At 50.1% G+C, this 21485-nt stretch overlaps 5 protein-coding genes across 5 annotated transcripts; 2 read left to right on the forward strand and 3 right to left on the reverse strand.

Moving 5' to 3' along the window:
• Nucleotides 1-320: 320 nt before the first annotated feature.
• On the forward strand, nucleotides 321-4595 carry FSUBG_12188 (sec7-domain protein; the record flags this gene model as incomplete). The annotated part of the gene is made up of 2 exons (XM_036676951.1): nucleotides 321-708; nucleotides 775-4595. The coding sequence occupies 2 exons, from the start codon at nucleotides 321-323 to the stop codon at nucleotides 4593-4595; spliced, it is 4209 nt and encodes a 1402-aa protein (XP_036532320.1).
• A 503-nt stretch (nucleotides 4596-5098) lies between these two features.
• FSUBG_12189 (signal recognition particle subunit SRP72) lies at nucleotides 5099-7083 on the reverse strand (the record flags this gene model as incomplete). Its single annotated transcript, XM_036676952.1, has 2 exons — nucleotides 5099-6293; nucleotides 6344-7083. The coding sequence occupies 2 exons, from the start codon at nucleotides 7081-7083 to the stop codon at nucleotides 5099-5101; spliced, it is 1935 nt and encodes a 644-aa protein (XP_036532321.1).
• A 4369-nt stretch (nucleotides 7084-11452) lies between these two features.
• Nucleotides 11453-12883, forward strand: FSUBG_12190 (uncharacterized protein; the record flags this gene model as incomplete). The annotated part of the gene is made up of 1 exon (XM_036676954.1): nucleotides 11453-12883. One exon carries the CDS (start codon nucleotides 11453-11455, stop codon nucleotides 12881-12883), a length of 1431 nt encoding a protein of 476 aa, XP_036532322.1.
• Nucleotides 12884-13212: 329 nt separating this feature from the next.
• Nucleotides 13213-14480, reverse strand: FSUBG_12191 (transcription initiation factor TFIIE subunit alpha; the record flags this gene model as incomplete). The annotated part of the gene is made up of 3 exons (XM_036676955.1): nucleotides 13213-14149; nucleotides 14204-14299; nucleotides 14386-14480. 3 exons carry the CDS (start codon nucleotides 14478-14480, stop codon nucleotides 13213-13215), a joined length of 1128 nt encoding a protein of 375 aa, XP_036532323.1.
• A 724-nt stretch (nucleotides 14481-15204) lies between these two features.
• FSUBG_12192 (structural maintenance-chromosome 1) lies at nucleotides 15205-19205 on the reverse strand (the record flags this gene model as incomplete). Its single annotated transcript, XM_036676956.1, has 5 exons — nucleotides 15205-15222; nucleotides 15275-15952; nucleotides 16023-18966; nucleotides 19016-19109; nucleotides 19175-19205. The coding sequence occupies 5 exons, from the start codon at nucleotides 19203-19205 to the stop codon at nucleotides 15205-15207; spliced, it is 3765 nt and encodes a 1254-aa protein (XP_036532324.1).
• Nucleotides 19206-21485: the final 2280 nt, after the last annotated feature.

The raw sequence follows: 21485 nt of genomic DNA on the forward strand, positions 1-21485 counted from the left end.
TGCTCAATGGAAGTGTCGAATACGGATCAACCTCCAACTAACTACTAACCCAAGTAACTACCTACCTTACCTTAAGTAACTTACGCTGCATCGACAGCGCTCACAATCCGACCCTTTCACGCCACATTTACTCTTGCTGAATTATTATCATCGATTTAGGCACTTCGAGTTGTCTCAATGAACACCACCGCGACTGGGTACCAGCCTTTCGCTTGGTAGGTCGTGAGACGCCTGCCGCCCTCAACTGGCACGCTCTCTCATCGACGTCGCCTGGTCTTGACAACGCCTGGGCTGGCTGCGTATCATGATTAGTCGCCGTTATGGCTTTTCGTCGCCGCCGAGGCAACTTGTCTGATGACACTGAAAAACGCCGCCATACACTCTTCGAACCCAGCGCATCCGGTGATCTTCCTCTTCCAGTTCCTTCTCAGCCCGACCACAACGATGACGAGGGACAAGGACCTGGAGAGTCTTCCCACCCGCAGCAACCTCGTGAGTTAGCTCGTGAATCAACAACTAGTCGTCCTGAAGGTCTCCCCGAGAGTCAAACCGAGAGTCGCCCTGGAAGTCGCCCAGACACCCCTCCTATACAAGAAGAAAACAGCAAACATCATCGCTTCTCCGTCTTGCGTTTCCGAAACGCGAGTGATTCTCAACTGTCTCTACGAGCCAAGCAACAATCCGAGAAGCCGCCACCCGTTCCGCGACGTAACACACCCCTATCTACCGTACTTCGCATCTGGGACATGCTTAGCTAACCTATGTTCGACTTAGCCCCCGAAATCATCACCACCGCTCCAACAAATGACTTCAATGGACCGAAAAAGAAATCGTCACGGATAGGCCTGACTGCCAGGTTCCGTCGCTCGACGGATTTACCCCGTGAGGACGTCAACACCAACAATGGAACGGGACGCCAGAAGACACTTCGGAAATCCTTCACTGATGACAGACGACGCCCCATGCTCGCTACACTGGAGGAACCTGAATCTCCGCGACCATCGACAACAGCTACAACAAGTAGTCCTAATAGTACAATCTTAACACCCCCAAACCGCCCTTCCGAGTCATCCAGGTCTGATGCTAGCTCCAACGATCGCTTGTCTCACCAGAGTTCGTCATATCAGAGTCCGGAGACGACACCCAAGAAATCCGGCCCGTTCTTTCGATTGCGACGGCATAAGAAAGCACCAGAGCCTCTCTTTCCATTTGCGCATCTTCAGCAGCAAGGAAAAGCACCCTCAGGCATCTCCTCGGCTTCATCCCTTGGTATTTCCACTACGCCACGTCCAGCTTCCGCCCAGAGCGGCCGAACAGCTGGCGGAAACACTGCCAAAGGAGATTCCGATTTAATATCAGGTCAATCACCTGCGACCACTCTGGTGGCACCTGGGGGAATACAGTCGGGGCATTCTTCGCCCACTAGGGGTGATCTGTTGCGAGGAAGGTCCTCTACTATGAGTTCGATGCGCCGTGACTCCAATGACGATCACCTTCTACCGCCGACGACACGAACGTCGTCCTCTACTGGTCGTAAAAGCTTCGGTGATTTGTTTGGCCTCAGTCGTTTGCGACAGAACTCGGAACTCAGCCGTCAGGGCACGATGACTCCTACAACCCCCGGTTCCGTTGGATCTAAAAACAACTCACTCCAGCTTGCCAGAGACTCCTTTATTCTCCCAGAACGCAACGGAGATGAGTCACCCGCCAAATATCTTGCGCGGGTCGAAGAAGTTGCAAACCGAGGCATCATTGCTGCGACTCTTTCAAAAAGCGCTGATCCATTCATGACTTCTGTCCTTCGGAGCTACATGCGTAGTTTTAGCTTCTTTGGTGATCCTATGGATATGGCTATTCGAAAACTGCTCATGGAAGCTGAGCTACCTAAGGAAACACAGCAGATCGACCGCTGCTTGCAAGCGTTTGCCAATCGCTACCATGAGTGTAACCCAGGCATTTACTCATCGCCTGATCAGGCGTACTTCATTGCATTCTCCCTACTCATTCTACATACCGATGTCTTCAACAAGAATAACAAGCACAAAATGCAGAAAGCTGATTACCTGAAGAACACAAACGGAGAGGGCATATTTGACGACATTCTGGAATGTTTTTATGACAACATAACTTATACCCCTTTTATTCACGTTGAGGATGATCTAGACCCTACAAGCGACCGCTATGCTTCACATAAATCTCGACGAAAACCTCTGATCTCCTCCACAGTAAACGACCCCGCAAAACGAGCTGTCAAAGAGCCCATCGATCCCTATACCCTGATCTTGGACGGAAGCCTCGATGCTCTGAGACCAAACTTCAAGGATGCCATGGAGCTGGAGGATCACTACAATTACCTAGGCTCTGCGACTAGCCTGAACTTGAAGGACTTGCAGAAAACGTTTTTTAGAACAGGTGTACTGCAGATCGTGTCAGCCCGGTCTCGACCCGACGCTTTCATGACGGAACAGACAGCTAGCAACCCGGCCGAGGCACATCCCGGTATCGTCGACATCAAGGTCACCAAGGTCGGGTTACTTTGGCGGAAAGATGCGAAGAAACGCAAGGCAAGGTCTCCGTGGCAGGAATGGGGCGCCATTCTTACTGGGGCGCAGCTCTACTTCTTCCGCAATACAGGCTGGGTGAAGTCTTTAATGCATCAGTATGAGAACCACATCAAGGCGGGACACGATGGAACACCGTTGATCTTCACTCCCCCGCTCCAAGAGTTCAAACCAGACGGTCTCATGTCAACTTATGCTGCTGTGGCCCTCCATGATACGGAGTATAAGAAGCACAAGAACGCTTTCGTCTACGTGCGGCAGGGTGGTCTAGAAGAAGTGCTATTGGCAGATAATGAAGAAGAAATGAACGACTGGCTCGCCAAACTCAATTATGCTGCCGCCTTCCGTACTACGGGTGTTAAGATGCGTGGTGTCATTGGCGGCAACTATGACGGACAGAGCCGCCGAGGTTTACGTCGATTGGATAGCGCTGATGCTGCCACCCTCATCCAGACACCAACCGGGCCAGTGTCTATCGCGAGGAGTCGAATAGACCATAAAATGGCCGAAGATATCTCAGCTGCTCGAAGAGACGTGATGAAGCAGAAGATTGCTGAAGCTGATGAGCATGTCCAGGAGATTCAGAAACAGCTGGAACACCAGCTCAGGAACGCACGCCACCTGCTAATCCTTGCGCCCATCCAGCCAAGAACGAGGGAACAGCTTTTATCTGCTGCTGCACGGATATCTGCTCAGCTGAAGTGGACGCGCCAAGATATGTGGAAACACAAATGCCATCGTGATATCTTGATACAGGATCTCGAAGAAGAACACCCATCCTCGACCTTGACTCCTACCAAGCAACAATCAAACCGACTTTCACAGAGAACAGGGTCGCCTACGCCACGGGGCAACGTGGGACGTAGAGGATCGCGGTCAACGCACCATTCTGGAACCGAGGCCGGCCCAAGAACACCCACCGAGCCCCAAGTCGCCCACGTCCCTAACACAGCCGAAGTCACAGAGGATGTCGATTCACCTCTGGACCAGGTCTTCACAACACCTCCTCAGAGTGCCACTAAACGCCGGCATAGTTCACGCGATCTCTCCTTTGTTCGACCAGAAGCTGCTAGCACGAGACACGGGTCAATATCTAGTATCGCCCAGTCTCCCATAGCATCCATCCCTTCCACACCGCTAGCAAAACCCCCTTCGGCCCAAGGTGAAATCAACAAGCCACCGCTGCGCAAGGAGGACGACGGAAATCATGACCCTGACGCCGATGAACGAGACTTCCTGGAGCAGACCGGCCTACTTGAGCAACGACCCAGCCGTGACCCTACAGACAAAGCAACCGTTTCAACAGGTGCCGATATACCGGGGGAGTCTGGGACACCCACAGACAAGGGTGACAGGAGCAAAATTCGCCGCAGTCTCCAACGCACACTTCGAGAGGGCGCCGGACATCTCTCGCACCACCGTGGCAGCCGCAAGGGCAAGGAGGTCGCTGGGTCAGGGGAAGAATCGGCCCAAGAGCACCAACTTTCCAGAGGCACTGGGAGCTTCGTGGTACATGGCAAGAAGGCATCAGTGATTAACTTCGGCGATGGCCTGCAGAACATGACCCATGATGAGAAACTCCGTGCTCGAAAGTCCTCACAGCAGCAAGATCCTCCGCTGTCGCCAATGCCTAGTGGACCAGAGGATGAAGACTTCTACTCTGCCGTTGGTGTGCCGGTGGAGTCGAGTGAGCGTAGAGAATCCATTGCAAGTGCAAGCACTGCAACCGCACGAAGCTTCCGCGAACTGCATAGGAAGTATTCGACCGCCCAAGCAGCTAGAAGCACATCAGCTGGCGGTAGGTTAACAATACCGTCGGACACGGAGAGCGAAGTTGCAGTCAGCTTCTCAGATGGGCGCCGCAGTCCCCTGCCTCCAATGGAGACAGAGACGGACGAGGAGTCGGACGGTACTGGTGCAAGAAGAGGCCGAAGCATCAAGAAGGACGGCCTTGAAAGTCAAGACTCGGATTCTGAGTCACTTCAGGATATAGAGCAGCTTCCGAGCCGGCCCGTGCAGCCCGTTAACGCCTGATACTTGGAAGATATGGAGGGCTCTCGTGTGGAGTGTAGTCCGCGCGCATAACGTTTATTTATATAGAATTGGGGCTTGCTGGGACGGGCGTTGTGAGTACCTTCGTTTTATACTTGTGCTATTGAGTGGCCACAGAAGAAGCAGGCGTGAGATGTCGAGCTTGATGGACTCATGTCAGGGGGGCGACGACGACGACATATGTTTCTAGATATTCTATAGTGGCTGAGGCCTTTTGTTCATTTGTACTCGCTTGCACCAGGGCTCGGGCAGAGCATTAAAAGTCAGCGTTAGAATCAATTTTTGACTTTACAGTCGAATCGAAAATGGATGAATGTGCATGTATAACATCATTCATTCTTTTGATTTCAATGACAGTAACTGCACCAATAGAACCTGGGCGTATACTTGGATGGAAAAACCATATCAAGGGTCAAGAATGTCATAATGAGACAGAGTAATGTTGGACTAATATATGCGATATGCAGTATCCGCAAACTGCTGTACTATTTCTTACTCTTCTTCTTCTTCTTCGAGGGTGGAGGCGCCTTCTCAACCTTGACACCTCCTCCGCCTACAAGCTCAAGAGTCTCCTCTTCCTTCACGATTCCTCCCTGTGTTGAATCAACAGCCTTCTTCTTACCCTTCTTGCCCTTGGGACGATACGAGCTTCTGTCACGCAAAGGCAGCCAGCGCTCAGGATCGGGCTTGGTGCCCTCGACGTAGTTCTTGGGAAGGCGGATCTTCCTGCGTCGCTTGCTTGTCTTTTCAGATGGTCCTGAGGGAGCCGAGCGCTTCAAAGTTGAGGAGCCAGTCTTACTGACTGCGGTGGCAACACCAGCGCTGAGGAGAGCTGTTATATCGATGCCCTCGATAAGCGAATCCACGGGAGGGAAGTTCTGGAGGTGCTTTTCCACACGGGAGGGGTTCGAGGGTGCGAAGGATGCGACGAGGCCAGCCGCAGCAATGTCTGAGCCCTTCCGCTCATCGACTAGTTTCTGGAATGAAGTGCCCGCGAGCTGCAAATCCTGGGCGTTGGATGACTTCATCAGTTCGACGCCAACCTCTTCGAGGAGTGAGATAGCTGAGCTAGCCGGGCGAGACTGCCAATATGTAGCAGCCTTGGCAAGTTCAGCCTTTGCCGAGGATTCCCGCCCCTGTGTCCTCAAAAGGGTCACAGTAAGCGCAACAAGACCAGGGCTGAATCGAGCATTTTGAGAATCATCAGTGTCGTTCTTTTCAAGACGCTCGAGAAAAGACTCAAGAATAGACAAAGCAGAGCCTGCTTTTCCTTCATTGAGTTGTATTTGCACAATAGTTAACACTAGACCGACATCATGTGGTCTCTTCTGGGTCAGTACTTGTAAATTCTTCAGAAGTTGCTTCCCGGATGTTCCTTGTGCGCTGGCAGCAGCGTTAAGAACAGAGAGGATGCTAGTTTCAGCAGCTGTCGAGGGATGTTTTGCTTCGGCGAGGAGGGCATTAGTGCGGCGCTTGACTCCGGCAGCCTTGAGAATTTGCAAGTCGACGGTTAGTTGGTTGCGTCGCAAGATATCAGACTGGTGCTGGAAGAGCTTGGCATTCCCTGCCTTGGCCGTCAGGGTCGAGAATCTTCGCTCGAGAAGATAGGGGTTCTCGTCCTTTGGCTCCAAAGTGACCAGATTGTTGCCGATTATTAGTGCCAGATCGGAATCTTCTTCTCTGTCCATGATAGTCAGTTCAGCCCTGAGCGTAATTGTAATAAAACCTACTTTGTGCTTGATAGAGAGTTATAGAGACCGAGAGCCTCCTTGAGCTTGCCCAACTTGGCAAAGACGTAGGCCTGCTGTGCAAGAATCGGCCGCATTTCCGCCTGCTTGTCCTCATCTGTCAAGTCATCGGAAGCATCACACAATCGACTTGCACGCTGCAATAGATCATCTGCGGTCTCAAGGGAGCCGTTGGCAATATGCGCACATGCGGCGTTATAACACAGTTCAAATCCATCAGAGTCTTGGACAGAAATCTTGTCAGTAACCGAGTATCCCAGCCAGCTAGACTGGGCAAAAGCGGCTCGAAGGTTGATGCTGATATCGTTCTCCTCATCCGCAGGCTCGGTATCGAGTAGACGGCTGTAGATGTTGCAAGCCTCATCAAAGCGCTCGGCACGGTAAGCAACTTGTGCGGCAACATGCTGTAGACTCCTCTTTTTCTCAAGACCGAAAGCCTGGAGGGCAGAAGTAGCCTCGTTGAGCTTTCCCGTCTTGTAGAGAGCATAGGCGTGTTCGAGGGCAATTCGTGCGTGGAGGGCCGGGGAGCCATCAGCAATGGCGCGCAAAGCATCGTCGAATCGATCGAGCTTCAACAAGGCGATGATACGGGTATGCTGGCTGTCGACATCGTTCTTGTTAGCCTTGAGGGCGGCGTTGGCAATCTTGAGGGCCTCATCGTGATCTTCGACGGAGGATTGGCGCAATAAGGCGCTGAGGGCAGCAGCAGGGTCTTGAGGCATGATGGCGAAGCTATCAAGACGAAGACATATCCCTGAGGGGTCACGTCGATAGCAACACCGTCAGATGGAGAGGGAATGGGATGAGACCAGAGAGTGAATCGGCTGTATCTCGTTTCGTTTTCGATGCTCTTCGCTCGTCGTCGAGTTGAATGCGATGACCTGTCGTGTGTTCGTCCAGTCCTGTCGTGATGCTGGCGGGGCAGTTTTGAATAGCGGGGGCACAACAGAATAATTCCAATTAAGCTCTTTCTGTGGCTGGCGTTGCAGCCTCAACGTCGGGCAGTGTCCTGCACAGTGTAAGAAGTATACTCATACTCTATTTGACCACTCACAGGTAGGTTGTCAATAGGTATAGTAGGTAGTTAAGGCACTGTACCTACCTAGGTTAAGGTACCTTAGTTTCTTAGGTACTTATATACCTAGGTAGGTTAGTAGGTACTAGGTATGAAGGAAAACGAGAAAGTATCGTGCAAAAGTTTTTAATGTATTCGCTACTACTTTTAAATTCTTCCTCAATAACCCTATTTGTGATGCAAGTTGGCAGGTACCTATCTGTTTATGTCTTCAAGACTTGACTGTCTGAATGCGTTGTAGGATGCATAAGCTACCTTAAAGCTGGCAAGCTCATTGTGTGTAGGTGTATACAATATGAAATGGGTTCATAGCTACTAATTTACATTTTTCAATTTCTTACCTTTACCTGGAGGGCGTTACGGTCTCCTCGAGAGATGACTCAGTCGAAGGTGTTCTTTAATTGGTGTGTGTGATGAGATCAAGATCCCAAGCCGACGGAGTAACGAGTTCTACATTGTAGCTGTAGACCACCAAGAAACAACAATATTCATATGTAGCATCGGGTATCATATACATCAAGACCAAGTCCAAAGTAGCTTTCGCCAGTACTCAGCGTCTGAAAGGATTCCACCATTTCTTACGCACTGGTGCCTCTTGGCCATGATAGGCATACAATGGATAAGCGACCCTATTCTCATACTCTTCCAAAGGCATCTGCTTCGACAAGCGCCGCCTGATCTCTCCCAACTTGGTTGAATCCGAAGCAATGGTCACTATGGAGACTCGGTTATGAGACCCTTTTATTTCCGACAAGTGCCGGCTTCTGGAACCATGTTGATGATGCCGCCGATCGGAGGACGTCCGTCTCCGTCTCCGGCTATGGCTCGTGGGCCTCCGACTTCTGGTCTTGCCACGCTTAGCCCGCTCTTCTGTTGGCCGTATCTTAGACTTTGTTCCTGTTTTCTGGCTATGACGGCAGGATCTCTGTCGTCCTCTGCTCACGATGCTACCCCGTGAACTGGAACTTGACATTAATCCGACTCTGGTTGACAAGTCATTCATCGCGCGAACAGCGTCTAGACTTGAGCCTGTGGATAGAGCAAGAAGAGACTCGCAATTGATCGGCTGTCCTTTCGGATCATGAAATGAGCGGACTGCGTCGGCCAGGTTGTTTGTGAGTTTCCTCACAATGCGTCTAAGAGCTGATCGTGCAGGAGCTGGGACAGGCTTCAGAACAACTCATGCATTTTTACATACGCAACCAATGTAGAGAGAAGTGACTTACCATCACCCTTTTCAAACCGAGAACCATCTTGTGAAAGTCGCGAAGCATATTCTCGACGTACTCGAGCTCTGTCAGATCGAAGTGAGATGCTCAGTGTTGAGCGAGTCTCACTCAATGCCCCCGCATCCTCATCTTTAGGGAAACCTTTGAGAAGAGACAGGCATTTGGTGTAAGTGCCCAACAGGGAGTTGACAGCGGTTCCGAAATTACCCATAGTTGTTTACAAGTAGCAACTCGAGTGCGTCGCGTCGCTGGTCAAAGTCACGGCTTGCAACATACAGGTTCGAGATCACTCCATCGGTAAGCTATACATACACTGCTGTCCCAGAAGACTGCACGTGGGCAAATAAATCCTCCAGAGTCCGGGCACTGCTAACCATCTTGGGGTACAGTAGAGCCAGGGAGGGGCCAAGGCTTCTTACTTTCTGTTGTGCTTGTGCTGCTGCGCACAACCCACCCTGATGGCCGTTACGTACATGATATGTCCCGGCTGTTCTCAATTGCTACGTTTCAGGGTTGAAGAAGAATTTGGCATGACCACATAGCAAAGATGGGGGGAGGGCCTTTGGCAATCTCACTTAGTCTACCGGTTCCAACCGGCCATGATGTTCAATTTGGAGGTCCATGCCCGTACTGCGCAGCGCACACACACACTCATTACTATGATTTGCAAGGAAACAACCTGGCCAACCTTTGATCAAAACCTGGGGAGCGATCACATGCGTGCGGGCAACTTGGTCGATAACCTTGCAGCAACAGTAGGCGCCGATAAGGCGTACATACCGTACATACATACCACGTACGACCTCTAACTTACATGCATCCGATATCTGGAACACCTGGGACCAGGGACATGGAGTAAGAGGCGATCTCATGCAGCGAGTCAAGAGACATCGCTTTTCTCGACCGCATTTTGGGGGCTCCCTCTTCCAAAGTAAGTACCTGATGGAGACCTGAATACTTACTTATTTACTTACACCAACAAGGTTACTCTAGTACCTACCTAGCTATCTAATCCGATGACGGATTTGCCCTCCCGCCCATTGGCATCAGGTCGCTCGCTCCCGCTATTATCTACTAAGCTATGTATGTACAGTAGCAGCTACGGAACGGGGCCCGCCAGACCGGAGAGGTGACTGAGCAGCGGGGCCAGTCATTAGGTATGTGGCAGGTAAGCTAGGGAGGGCAATAAAAAATGACCCCTCGATGGGTGGAACAACAGCGAATTTTGGTGTAGTTGGGGTCGTTTCAATCCCCCCCGGAGGGTAAGGTACTACTTAACTTAGACTAGGTACTAATGTACCTAGTAGTTAGGTAATAGACGGGTACGGGTGCGGGAACTACCTATGTACCTCCCAAGAGTCAAATTTTGTCACTCCTGTCCAAACAAAGTCGCAGGCTTGGCAACAAAGAGGGTGTGGGGGTGGACCAGCCAGAGGAGGTCTGCTAATCTGTGAGACCCCATGCAGATGCTTCCATCAATCACCATTGCGATTCCGGCCACGACCACAATCATTGCGCAAGGGCCCTGGTTGATATCAACAACTCTTGGGTCTTGATTTCCTGCGCCCGCCCGTTACAGATCGCGTGGCCGCCCTCCAACTCGACTCGACTTTCTGCCTCTTGATACTTTCCGTCTCCGTCTCCCTCTTCGTCTCGACCTTGATCAATTCGACGGCTTCAGGGACCAAGCGCCAAGGGCCAATGGGAACGATCAGCCAAGCTTGTCATGTCAGAGTTGAGACATTTTGTTTATCAATCGGACTCTGGTGTGGGTTATCTTCTCATGGGTTCCAGGCCAGGGGTTCCCCCAAGAGAAGACAAGAAAACAGCGCGCCTTGCGCCAGGTAACCAAGATTTGGTTTGAGGGTCCTGCGTCTATGTACATACAGTACAACACTGCGAAGAATTGTAGCTTGACAACAGACCAACAAGATAACGGCGCTATCTTCTCTTAGCTGGGACTCTACTGCATCCCCTGAGTTCCCCGTGGTCTAGCGTGGACCTAGATTTCTTCTGGCAATAGACTGGAGTTGTGATTGTTCTCACCGCGTTCCATGACTCTACAATACATGGAGGAGATTGTTGATCGTGGCCATGGCTATGGTCATGGGCATGGGCAATCTCTGCTTTTATCCTCTCGGTGTTACTGGGCATGTACCTCAAGCAGTCACTGTTAGCCACGGCTAACCCCCACTGTCTATAATCGTCGGCTTGTGGTGCCATGACCATCTGCGGGTCTTCAACGTGGGAGTTTGTGATGCCATCAGCCGGCCTGCGGGCGCAGCCGGTCTAAGATTCGTGGGTTGTCCTGATGGCGAGACCAGAGCGGATGATAACGTCTCAAAAGCGGACCCTGGATATACCTGGAAACCGTTAACAGTCTACAGCCTCTCACGTGTATCATGCCACTGTTCTCAGGTACACCTGCCTGGACTTAGGTACCGTCCTAACGCGGCCAGACGGAATCACACAACCCCAACATCCCTGGGAGTCCAAATCTCGACATCGCCCTGCTTTATGATTAGAGCCGCCCGCCTACCTTGCCCTGCCGTGCCTTGCCCTGCCTTGCTGCACCTACCTACAGTACAGATTGCTGTTGGCTTCTTCTTCTTCTACTTCTTTTTCTCCCGTGCTCCATCTTTCATATCTAAAAGACTACCCCGTACCCATTCGTAACCATCCGTACCCGTTCTGTCCATATCAGGCTCCTACTGCCACCGACATTTCCATGGACGACCTATCTCAACCTCGATTCTTCTCTTCGATACCTTGGTTTGACGCAACTTAATGTCACCCTCATCCTCACCCTCTCGCTCTCCCCCACCGGCCCCGACGCCGCAGCCTGACGAGTCTCAGTTACCAAAGGGTCAATGCCGCTATATCCTCATGATACCTGAGCTCAAGGGTCAGCGGTGCGGCTGCGTGGGGTTCGATCACAACAAATCTTTACCTGGCGCCACTTGCAACTGTGGGCATCTATCCTGCTTTCACGTCGCCAATGCCGATACCCCAACACCAAGCACTAACAAGTCCGAGATCGATGCGATTCAACAGCGAGTACGAGCCTTGGAAGAACTTGCGAACCCACAAGACCGTGATCGACTTTCCCATGTTGTTCGTCGCATCAGCGAGCTGGAGGAGACAGTCGAGAAGAACAAGGACGAGACCGATACTGAACTCAAGGGCTCATACCGCAACGCATCTGCTGCATGGGCGCTTGTTACACAATTGCAGCAACAGATTAAAGGCTTGGAACAAACCCTTCGATCACAAGGCGAACAGCTGGCAAGGACAGGGAGCGAAGTGGACGATTTGCGCAATCGTCAACTTGAGCTACTAGATAGCGACGAATGTTTGGAAGAAAGGATCGAAAAGTTAGAGAGTACCGAGCCTTTATTGTCACCTCCACAAGACCCAGATCTAAGCGATGCCACCGTCAACACCTTTCATCTCTCGCCCACGACCACTGTCCCTTCACAACTGCCGTTGAACTCAACACACAACATACCGATAAAACCTACCGCCTCAACCGAACGTCCAAGGTCATGGACAGTGCATGTGTCCTTGATGCCTTCCAAGGACACACCCTTCCCATTTGAAAAGGATACAACCTCATACAAGAGATGTCTATCCCGTGGACTTCATCGTATGCTCGCAGTGGAAGGAGACGATGCCAAGTCTGTCACAGAGGCTGTATCGCGAGCATTTGAACCCCTACTCAGAGGACGGCCATGGGTTCCATTGCAAGCAAAGCTTTGCGATGCTGAGCGTCTACAAGGTTTGCCAATGTTACGACCCTTGGAGGCCAGGCTCATTCACGGTCCGTACGACCGCGCGTTCCTCAAGCAGCACTGCGCCGTACTGGATGCTAGCGGCAAGATGGACTCATTATATATTGCAATGGAGCATGACTCCTTATCATGGAACTTCTTGAAGAGGTCTCCAGTCTATCTGGACGGACTAGAGTCCGCATGGGAGCGCGATAGCGTACTCGACAAAAAGGACGAACAAGACCCGTCCAGGGATCATCACGGCGATGAAGGTGATGAGTCACCACCCGCTGGCAACATCGTTGGAGTTTTGACAGGCCTAAAGCGTAGCATGTCCGAGATTTCATGCTCTTCTCTCGATGACACCGAATTACCGTTGGCCAAGTTGCCACGAACATGCAAGACATCTCAACTCGAGATGCGACGCGGCCTAGAAACTGCAAGGTGATGCGCAGTACTTGGAAAATAGGAAATGAACGACTTGAATTTTATCAGGGACAGGTGTGAACATCATGAAAGCGACTCCCTTTTTTCTTTCTTTATTTTTTCTTTATTTTTTCTTTTTTCCCTTAACGGCATACAATGGGGCGTTCAAATATATGCTTGGGCAAGTACTGATACCTCGGGCATAGCATTGGCCTTTTTTCAAAAGCATAGCCGGTCTTGGTTAGATAGGTTAGACAGGAATTGGAATTAGAATAAGAATATTAGATGATAGAGTGGCTATTTATGTATAAGAACAAAGAGTCTGACCATTACTGGACAATTTTATGGGTTCTAAACGTCTTCGAACTCTATCTCGTCGCTGTCTTCGTCTTCTTTTTGTTCTTGAGTATCTGGTCCAGCCAGTTTCACTTTCTTGGCAGCAGGGACATCTTCGAATAAGTCTTCCTCTTCTTCGTCGTCCTCTTCGTCCTCTGATTTTTCTTGTGCTATCTCCGCCTTGAGCTTCTCGAATATGTCGTCTATTTGAGCATTGGCCACGGCCGGTGCTGCTGGGCCGGCATCTTTGCTGGACTCCTTCTTGACGACTGATGCAGTGCCAGGAACAGCGCTTGCTGAGAAGGACTCCCCAGTGACTGTACTATTAGACATCCATGATGGTAGCGCGTTTTGCTTCGCTATCTGCTCCTTGCGCGCCTGCTCTGCTGCCTTCTCGGCTTCTGTAGGGCCATCCGATGTTGAGATGTTAACTGCAATTGATTGAGGCCCTGTGTTGGTCAAGCCCTTGACCGCCATGGGTCGATTCGCGCCAGAGTCTACTGCAGTAGTCTGAGCGCGCTGATGTGTTTCGTCGCGCTTCACCGGACGTGCTTTAGCAAATGCGCGATCGAAATTGCATTCCGGGATGTGGACGGCATCGATCTTCGGAAGCAGTTCACTGATGAATTTGAACTGGTCGTTGAGTCGCGTTGACTGCTCGTGCCCAGTCGATGTCCGGTCGGCCTCAAAGGTCAGAACATGAGAGCAGCGATGGCATAAGAATCCTTCCGGGCCAACGTTGTCCAGGACCTCCATCGCCGTCCATTCTGCTTTGCAAAATGAGCAAAAGTACTCTTTTTTCTCGCTCGCGACTTGCGTAGTACCCTGTACTTCTTTATCGATGGTGTAAACGCGCCATTTGATGGCATCTATTGTGGCTCGGTAGTCGATGTAATACCATGTTTTGTTGCTCGGTCTTGGGTTGCCTTCTCGCAGCTCTGATCGTGTGTGTCTGCACCGGGTCCAGTCAGTCAAGAGCTATTCGGCGAAGATTCCCTTTACATACACCACCAAGAATCGATCCTCACGTAGCTTTCCGCATATCTTGTGGAGTTCCTTTGTGTTGGTAGACATCAAGTAGGCCAAATCATCGTCTCGAAGCCTAGCAAGACACTGTGGTTAGCAAGCAAGCGAGCAAGCGAGCAAGCACTTTTCCAGCACAGGAGTGTAATTAATAGTCGTACTTACGCCTCATGTAGAATAAGCGCATCAATCACAAGTATGTCGCGGGTTTCGTAGAACGCCCGCGCTACGGACTTGATAAGTGTGATTGCAAGATCCATGATGATGTTGGTTTAATCCGAGAGTGTGATCGCGAATATCAAGTGCAGGGGTATGAATTGAAGGTTTGATGACGTAATCAGAATCTCTCATGAATCTTAGTCTAAACTGCGGGCAACCAAGAGAAGAGTCCCATCTGCCTGCCTGCCTGCCTGCCCTACGGTACTCATTATTCCTAAGGTACCTTAGGTACGAGGTAAATAAAGAGTTTCAGGCGGCAGTGGTAACAAACAAGACTTGGAGCTAGATGCTCACGATCCAGGTTGAAATAGGCAGTGTCAGTTAGTTAGTTAGTTAGTTGCCTACGGGAACCATGAGCACTCCTTTGAGATGCCTCAATAGCCACGTTCATCTGACACTACCTACCTAGTTAAGGTGCCTTAACCTACAAAGCAATGCACTAACGCCAAGCAGGCACTAGCATAAAGTAGAGCCTTTATTTGACTGTTTCTTATATCTGCTCAATAGAAGCCTGTATAATCGCAGTCACAAAAGTCGGAGATAAGTTGAACATTACACAACTTGAATGAATAGATTCATCACTTAATATCATTAGGCCAGCATTGTTCATGCTAAACTCAGTGTTGCGGTGCTGAGTGACATAATGACTTCATTGGCCCATACGAAATTCCATGCCTCTTCCACGATGACGTGCGCCAGACACCCAGCTTTCCCCTTCAGGTCCCAGAGGAATGATCACAAAGATTCCAACTGCTCTAACCTCGCCTACACATATTGCCGCAGCTGTTCCATGTTAGTCAGAAATTTCCGAGGCCAGTATAATAGGGCAACTCACATCTAGAGTAAGAGTTCTTGAACTGTTAACCTCCTGGTCTCGGTAAACACCCACCAGGCTATCACTGTCTTGGAATAGGCCTGCCTTGAGACTGATCACAATGAATTGCATGCCGGGACCACGGTGGTCCTTGATGTACTTCTTGATCTTGTCCACGTTGGCGTTGTCTAAAGCGGCGTCTACTTCGTCGAGAACAAAGAAGGGGCTGGGTTGGTAGCTGTGAATAGCAAACAAAAGTGCCAGTGCTGCCATTGTCTTTTCGCCTCCAGACAAGTGCTCCATATCTCTGAAACGCTTCAGAGGCGGCATGGCATGGTATTTGATACCGGACAGATAGGGCATGTCCGTGTCTTCCTCAATGTCCAGATAGGCTTGACCACCAAGAGGGTATGCTTCTGACCGGGTGAGGTCCTTGTATACGTGTGATATTTGCTCCTGGATATGGCTGAAGGCCTTGTTAAAGAGGTCATATCTTTTTTGCTTGACCCGGTTGAAGACCTCTCTGGCCTCGTGTGCCGCTGTTTTCGAGTCTTCATACTCCTGATCTGTGACTCTCAGCCGGGACTCGACGCTTTCTAACCTTTCCATTGCTCGCATGTTGGGGTTCAACTTCTCGAGCTCCGATGTCAGATTCGTAATCTTCTCTGATAGACCTTCTTCAACGCTCTGGTCATCCGACTGGATAGTGTTAGCGTTATCACTCACTGACTTTAAGAAATTGATTAATAAAAAAACCATTAGTCCTTACAGCTTTCAGTTCTTCGTCAAGTCCACTAAAGTCAATGGTAATGCCGTGATCATCAAGTGCCATGCCCATCATCTCCTCATCATCGTCCTCATCATCTATGTCCATGGCATCTGGGTCCTGGTTAAGCAGACGGTCGTCATTGGGTAAATTCTCCAATGTGCCCTCCGCAAGCGGAATACGGATCTGCTCGAGTCGGCATCGTCGAAGTAATGCCGCTTTGCTGGCGCTGTTCTTCTGAACCACTGTTTCAAGTGAGTTGATATCTTTCAGATGACCTTCGATATCCTTTGACCCCTTTTGCACTTCGAGCTTGGCCTCTGACACCTTCTGGTTCTTTTCGGTGAGCTCTGACTTATTCTCGTCTAGTGCCTCGCGAAGAGCTTCTAAGTCTTCCTGCTCCTCGCGCATCGCATTCTCAATCGCATCCTTCTCTTTTGCATAAGACTTGATATCATTTCTGAGCTTTCGGACATGGGCTTGGTTGCGATCGATTCGCGCTTTGGCAGTCTCGTAACGTTGCTGCTCCCACTGGAGTCGACTCGACAGTTTTTGCTTTTGCACTTCGAATTCATTGCGCTTTTCAGAGACCTCCTGCTCCAGCTTGCCTTGCGAGTCACGGTAGCTGCGAATATCACTATAACCGAGTCGTCTGCAGAAATCTGCAAACACGTCATCTTCAACTCGTGCGATGGCACTCCGAAATTCTTCGCAAGTGGCAGTGGTGCTTTCAAGCTGAGATGCCTGTTCTTGGTATTTGGGTTCGAGCTCTCGAAGCTGCCTCCTTTGGTTGTCCAGCTCGCGTTTCTTACTAGCATGGTTTTTGTTGAAGGCTGCCAGTTCGTCTTTGACGGCTGCCAACCGTCTTTCGAGCCCGGACAGGTCGATCTGAAGGGTTTCTTCTTGTGAGCCCCGGCGGTCAGCCTTGGGTAGTCGGTCAATCTCGTCCTTAAGCTTGGTAGCCATTCGCTGGAGATTCTGAACGTCTGCCTCCTCGAAACGTCTCTTACTCTTCGACTCGGGTCCACGACCACCTGTCATCAGGCCTGCTTTATGGATGATGTAGCCTTCCAGTGTCACAGCTTTGACGGGGATCTTTTTTTCGTAACAAATGTGCTTGGCAATATCAAGAGTGTCACATACAACAGAGCTTCCACATGCATACGACATGGCACGCTCAACAGAAGAATCAAAGTCGATAGTATCAATCGTCAGTCGAGCGCCAGAAAATCCCTTGACGGCCGTGTTGACTGCGTTAACCTTGATGTTGTCCAGAGGGATGAATGTCATGGGCTGAAATCTTTGTTCCTTGAGGTATTGAACACATTCCACCCCGATTTTCTCGGAGTCGACAACGACAGCATCGAAGTCTCTTCCAAGTGCCACAATGACAGCTTCATCAAACTTTTTCTGCTTGGGTTTGCATAGGTCACCGACTCGACCACGGACACCTGGAAACATGCGCTTCAAAGAGGTCACCATCTCTTTCATCCTAGCTTCTCTGTCGTTCTGGCGCCGACCATCATCAGCTTCTCTAAGCTTTCTAGCGACATCCTCGAGCTTCTCCTCAAGCTCAGTTCGCTTCTGATTGGTCCTGACACGTTCTGATTGGAGTTTATTGAACTCTTTCTTTTTAGCTTCAATCTCCTGCGAGAGGTCTTTAGAGGTCGCCTGCGCTGCAGATCTGCGTTCCTCGACGCTCGATAGTTCTGCCTCAATCTTTTCGATGCTTGCCGCAATACTATCGACTTTTCCTTTCAGATTATTGACGGTGACTTCATCTGCTTTGCGCTGCCGGTCAAGGTTCTCAAGCTTGGCCTGATTAGAACCGGTCCTGGAGATGAGCTGAGTGCGCAGTCGGTTGTACTCTCGACGATCTTCATCGCTGATCTCGCGGCCTTGTTTCTTCATTTGTTCTTTGTAGTCGTTCTCGAAAACTTGACGGGCCTTCTCTACGCTGTCAATATCTTTCTGGACCTGGCGAACAACCTCGGCCTGTTCGTCACGTTCTCTGGTGGCCTTGGCGATCGCAGCCTGAAGTGTTTCAACTGCCTGCGAAGATTCATTGATCTTCTCCTCGATGGGAACAAGACTGTTCTCTTTATCCTCGATATCTCTTTCTTTGGCCTTGATCTCCTTGTCTAAACGGGCAACTTGCCTGTTAGCGGCAGCCTGTTCCTTCCTGGCGGCTTCAAGTCTCTTCTCAAAAGATTCCACGTTGCGGCGCAGTTCTTTGAGGTTTTCTTGATGATCCTGGATAGCGGCAAACGAATCTTCCATGGCTTTCTGAAAATGGTATAGTTTCCACAAACTATGTGTAACTATTGCCGCATCTCGCTCATCAGTCTTGTTCTGGAAGTTGTCTGCTTCCTTTTTCTGTTCCCTGTATTGCTTAATCTCCGAGTTGATACCACGTCGTCTATGAAGCTGGAAGTTCTGGTTCTCGGCAGCCTGTTCAGCCTCGAGCTGTGTCTTCTCATATTCTGTCTTGTACTCAAGACTTCCCGAGATTTGTTCGATCAGGCGCGTGAGATCCTGAGGGGATTGCGAAGCAATGGCCTCAACATCTCCTTGGAATACGAGAAAGTTTCGTGCCTTGATAAGAATGTTCTCGCTCTCAAGAGACTCGTTGTATTGCTGGGCTGTGACAACGCGATCGTTGATTCGGTACTCGCTGGCTCCTTGGTTCGTGATGGAGCGCTTCCATTTCTGCTCCTCGCCAGCATCGTCTTCGTACACAGCCATGACCCATGCCGTTTTGGGGTCGCCACGGGAGGCTTTGTCGTTACCATCAGCGTCACCGTTTGCGTCGCCATTGGTCTGCGCAGAACCATCGTCATTGATCTTGGCCGTTTTGAGGACTCGTCCGCGGTAAACGAGGTCTTTGAGGTGGGCGGAGCGTAGATGTGAGGATTTGATGCCCAGGACGAAAGATATGGCGTCCATGCTAGAGCTATGTCAGAAAGGCTCACTGGAGAGCAGGAGAAGCGACATACGAGTTAGACTTGCCGGATCCATTGGGTCCAATGATAGAGGTGAAGTATGAGTCTCCGAAGAGAAGAACATGATGCCCTTTGTACGATTTGAAGTCTGTAGCACAGGTTAGTTTAGATGACATTCGTCTCGTCTGAGATTACGCGTGAGGGAAAACACACTGAACAACTCCAGACGAATAAGTTTACCCATGATGAGGTCGTGGGGCAGCACTGCCGGGTATCTAGGAAAAGAGAGTGGAAGGCGTGTAGTCGCGACCGGAAAATACGATGCTAAGTTAGATTAGAGGGGTCACGCCTGGTCTCGAGCTCAACCGATGGTGTTGAGCGAGGGCGCGTCAAAGTGGTGGCCGGGGCTCGCTCGAATTGCGCAAACGAATAAGCCCGGAATCAGGAGCGCGTGAATGTTATGCGCAACAGAGGCCGACTTACGTTGCGAGATGTGAGAAAGTGCAACTAACAGCATGCATTATCGACTACGAGAATAAGCGACGGATAATCAAATCTCTGCGCGTGCCAGGAAAGTGGAAATGAAGGGTAACGCGTCGCGCGACTCGGCTTGAGTTTGGAGTAGTGGAGGTTTCCGGTATTGTACTTGTAGTCTACGGATACGGAGTAGGTCTTAAGGTACCTTAGCAATTGCACCTCAGATGCGGGACCTTAGGCAAGGACCAATCAAATAAGACTATAACGATATCGGCAGTAGTTCCTGGTTGCCTCAGGCATTCAATCTTGTTCTAGTGCTTCAGGATGAAACCTTCAAGCACCACCTATCTGAGGGTAAGGTATTAACCCATAAGGCACGGTAGTAGTGTTCACCAGACCAACTGTTTCCATCGGACACAGGCGACATGTACCAGGTGATGGATGCAGAACAGATAGGCAGGTAAGCTAAGATCAGGATAATGCAATGTGATAGGTAAGGTATGTGGTCTATTATTCATTCATAGCCAATTAGGTCTTGAGGAATCACCACGCAACGTCGAAACAAAGGTTGAAATAAATCCACATAATTACATTATCTCAACACCTTGGGACTCGAGACTCTGCAAAGACCAAAGGGCAGCGCCATATGCGTGCAGAGTCGGTCAGCCAGGTTTTGGAAGGCATAGGATACAGGGCAATGTACCAAACAGCAAAGTCTCTTAGTGCCTCGATACCTGTTTGCTGTTGTAAGTGAAGAGGATGATGGACGATGCAACAATTTATTAGTGGGAGGGAGATTTTTCCTAGCAGCAAAATGCTTGTTTGATGGATGCTATTTAATACGTACCTACCTATCTAGGCGGATCGTCGACTTGGGTGGCGTGTCCGTACTCCATACTACCCCTCGTAGTTCTGGGAATACCTTAGGTAGTAGGTACCTAGTACCTTGGTGTGTATCCGTATATCTCACACTACTAAGGTACCTACTAGGTATTCTAAGCTGAACTTCACTTATCAACCTTCCACAAGATACGCTTTGGAGGAGTATCTTGCAATGCTCTTTAGCTAGGTACCTATTTCTGGTTTATAGTGATTAGGTAAGGTAGTTCTTCGTTATTTACCTATAGGTAGTTACTTCTTAATACGGTATTTAATGCTTTGTGCTCTTGTTCTTAGCGTAAGTGCATGTGAAAATGTCTCCACTTCCCCAAGCAAGCTTTCAGCCCAGTCATTTTAGATACATTTCATCATCGGTCCCGGGGTCCATCCAGCCGACCTATGGAAGGGGAGGTAACAAAACTCTGGACCTTGACCCTAGGTAAGCGACAAAGGTATTCAGGTAAGTCTAGCCTAAACTCAGGGGACTCTTTGCTGAGTTTATTTTAGCAACCCCCTTCTAAAGTCTAAGTTTTCTTGCTCCCCTACCTACCTCAGGCCAACTCTGACTGACTGACTTGAATGAATACCGTACCTTGGTTGAGCTGTTGGCGTTGGTGGGCTTTGCCTGCTTCATGTCATTCGCATTCTAACTACCTACCTACCTTAGGTATCCATCCCACGTGCATGTTTTGTCACCGCTGGCATTCTCTCTTGGTTTCATCTCGACTCAATCAAACCTTTCTTCCACTCCCTCTTATCACGACCCGATTTAGCTCAAATCTGTCTGTCTCATCTCGTCTCGTCTCGTCTCGTCTTGCCTTGCCTTGCCTTGCCTTATCTTCAACCTGAATAGGTCTCTTCTATTTCGAATCACCCGACCCCTTGGTCCAGCTCCAAGTGACACACTATTATGATCCGCTAGCTACCTACTCCCTGTCCGCAGAACAGAGCTTGTCTCAGGATCCTATATAAGTGTTCGTGTCGCGCTCCCTTCCCCTGGGTACATTCTACTCCTGCTGCTTTGGCCACGCTTCCTCTTCGTCGTGAGTATTCCCTCTTTGGCCAGTACAGCCTCTACTCTCATACTGTATTGCCCAGCTGACAGAGGTTTCTTCCCAAGACTAAGGCAAGCACTTATACATCGCTCCCAACACGTGAACTTGGAAGA

The sequence above is a fragment of the Fusarium subglutinans genome, assembly GCF_013396075.1.
Source record: "Fusarium subglutinans strain NRRL 66333 chromosome Unknown NRRL66333_c0000254, whole genome shotgun sequence".
NCBI classification, from domain to species: domain Eukaryota; kingdom Fungi; phylum Ascomycota; class Sordariomycetes; order Hypocreales; family Nectriaceae; genus Fusarium; species Fusarium subglutinans.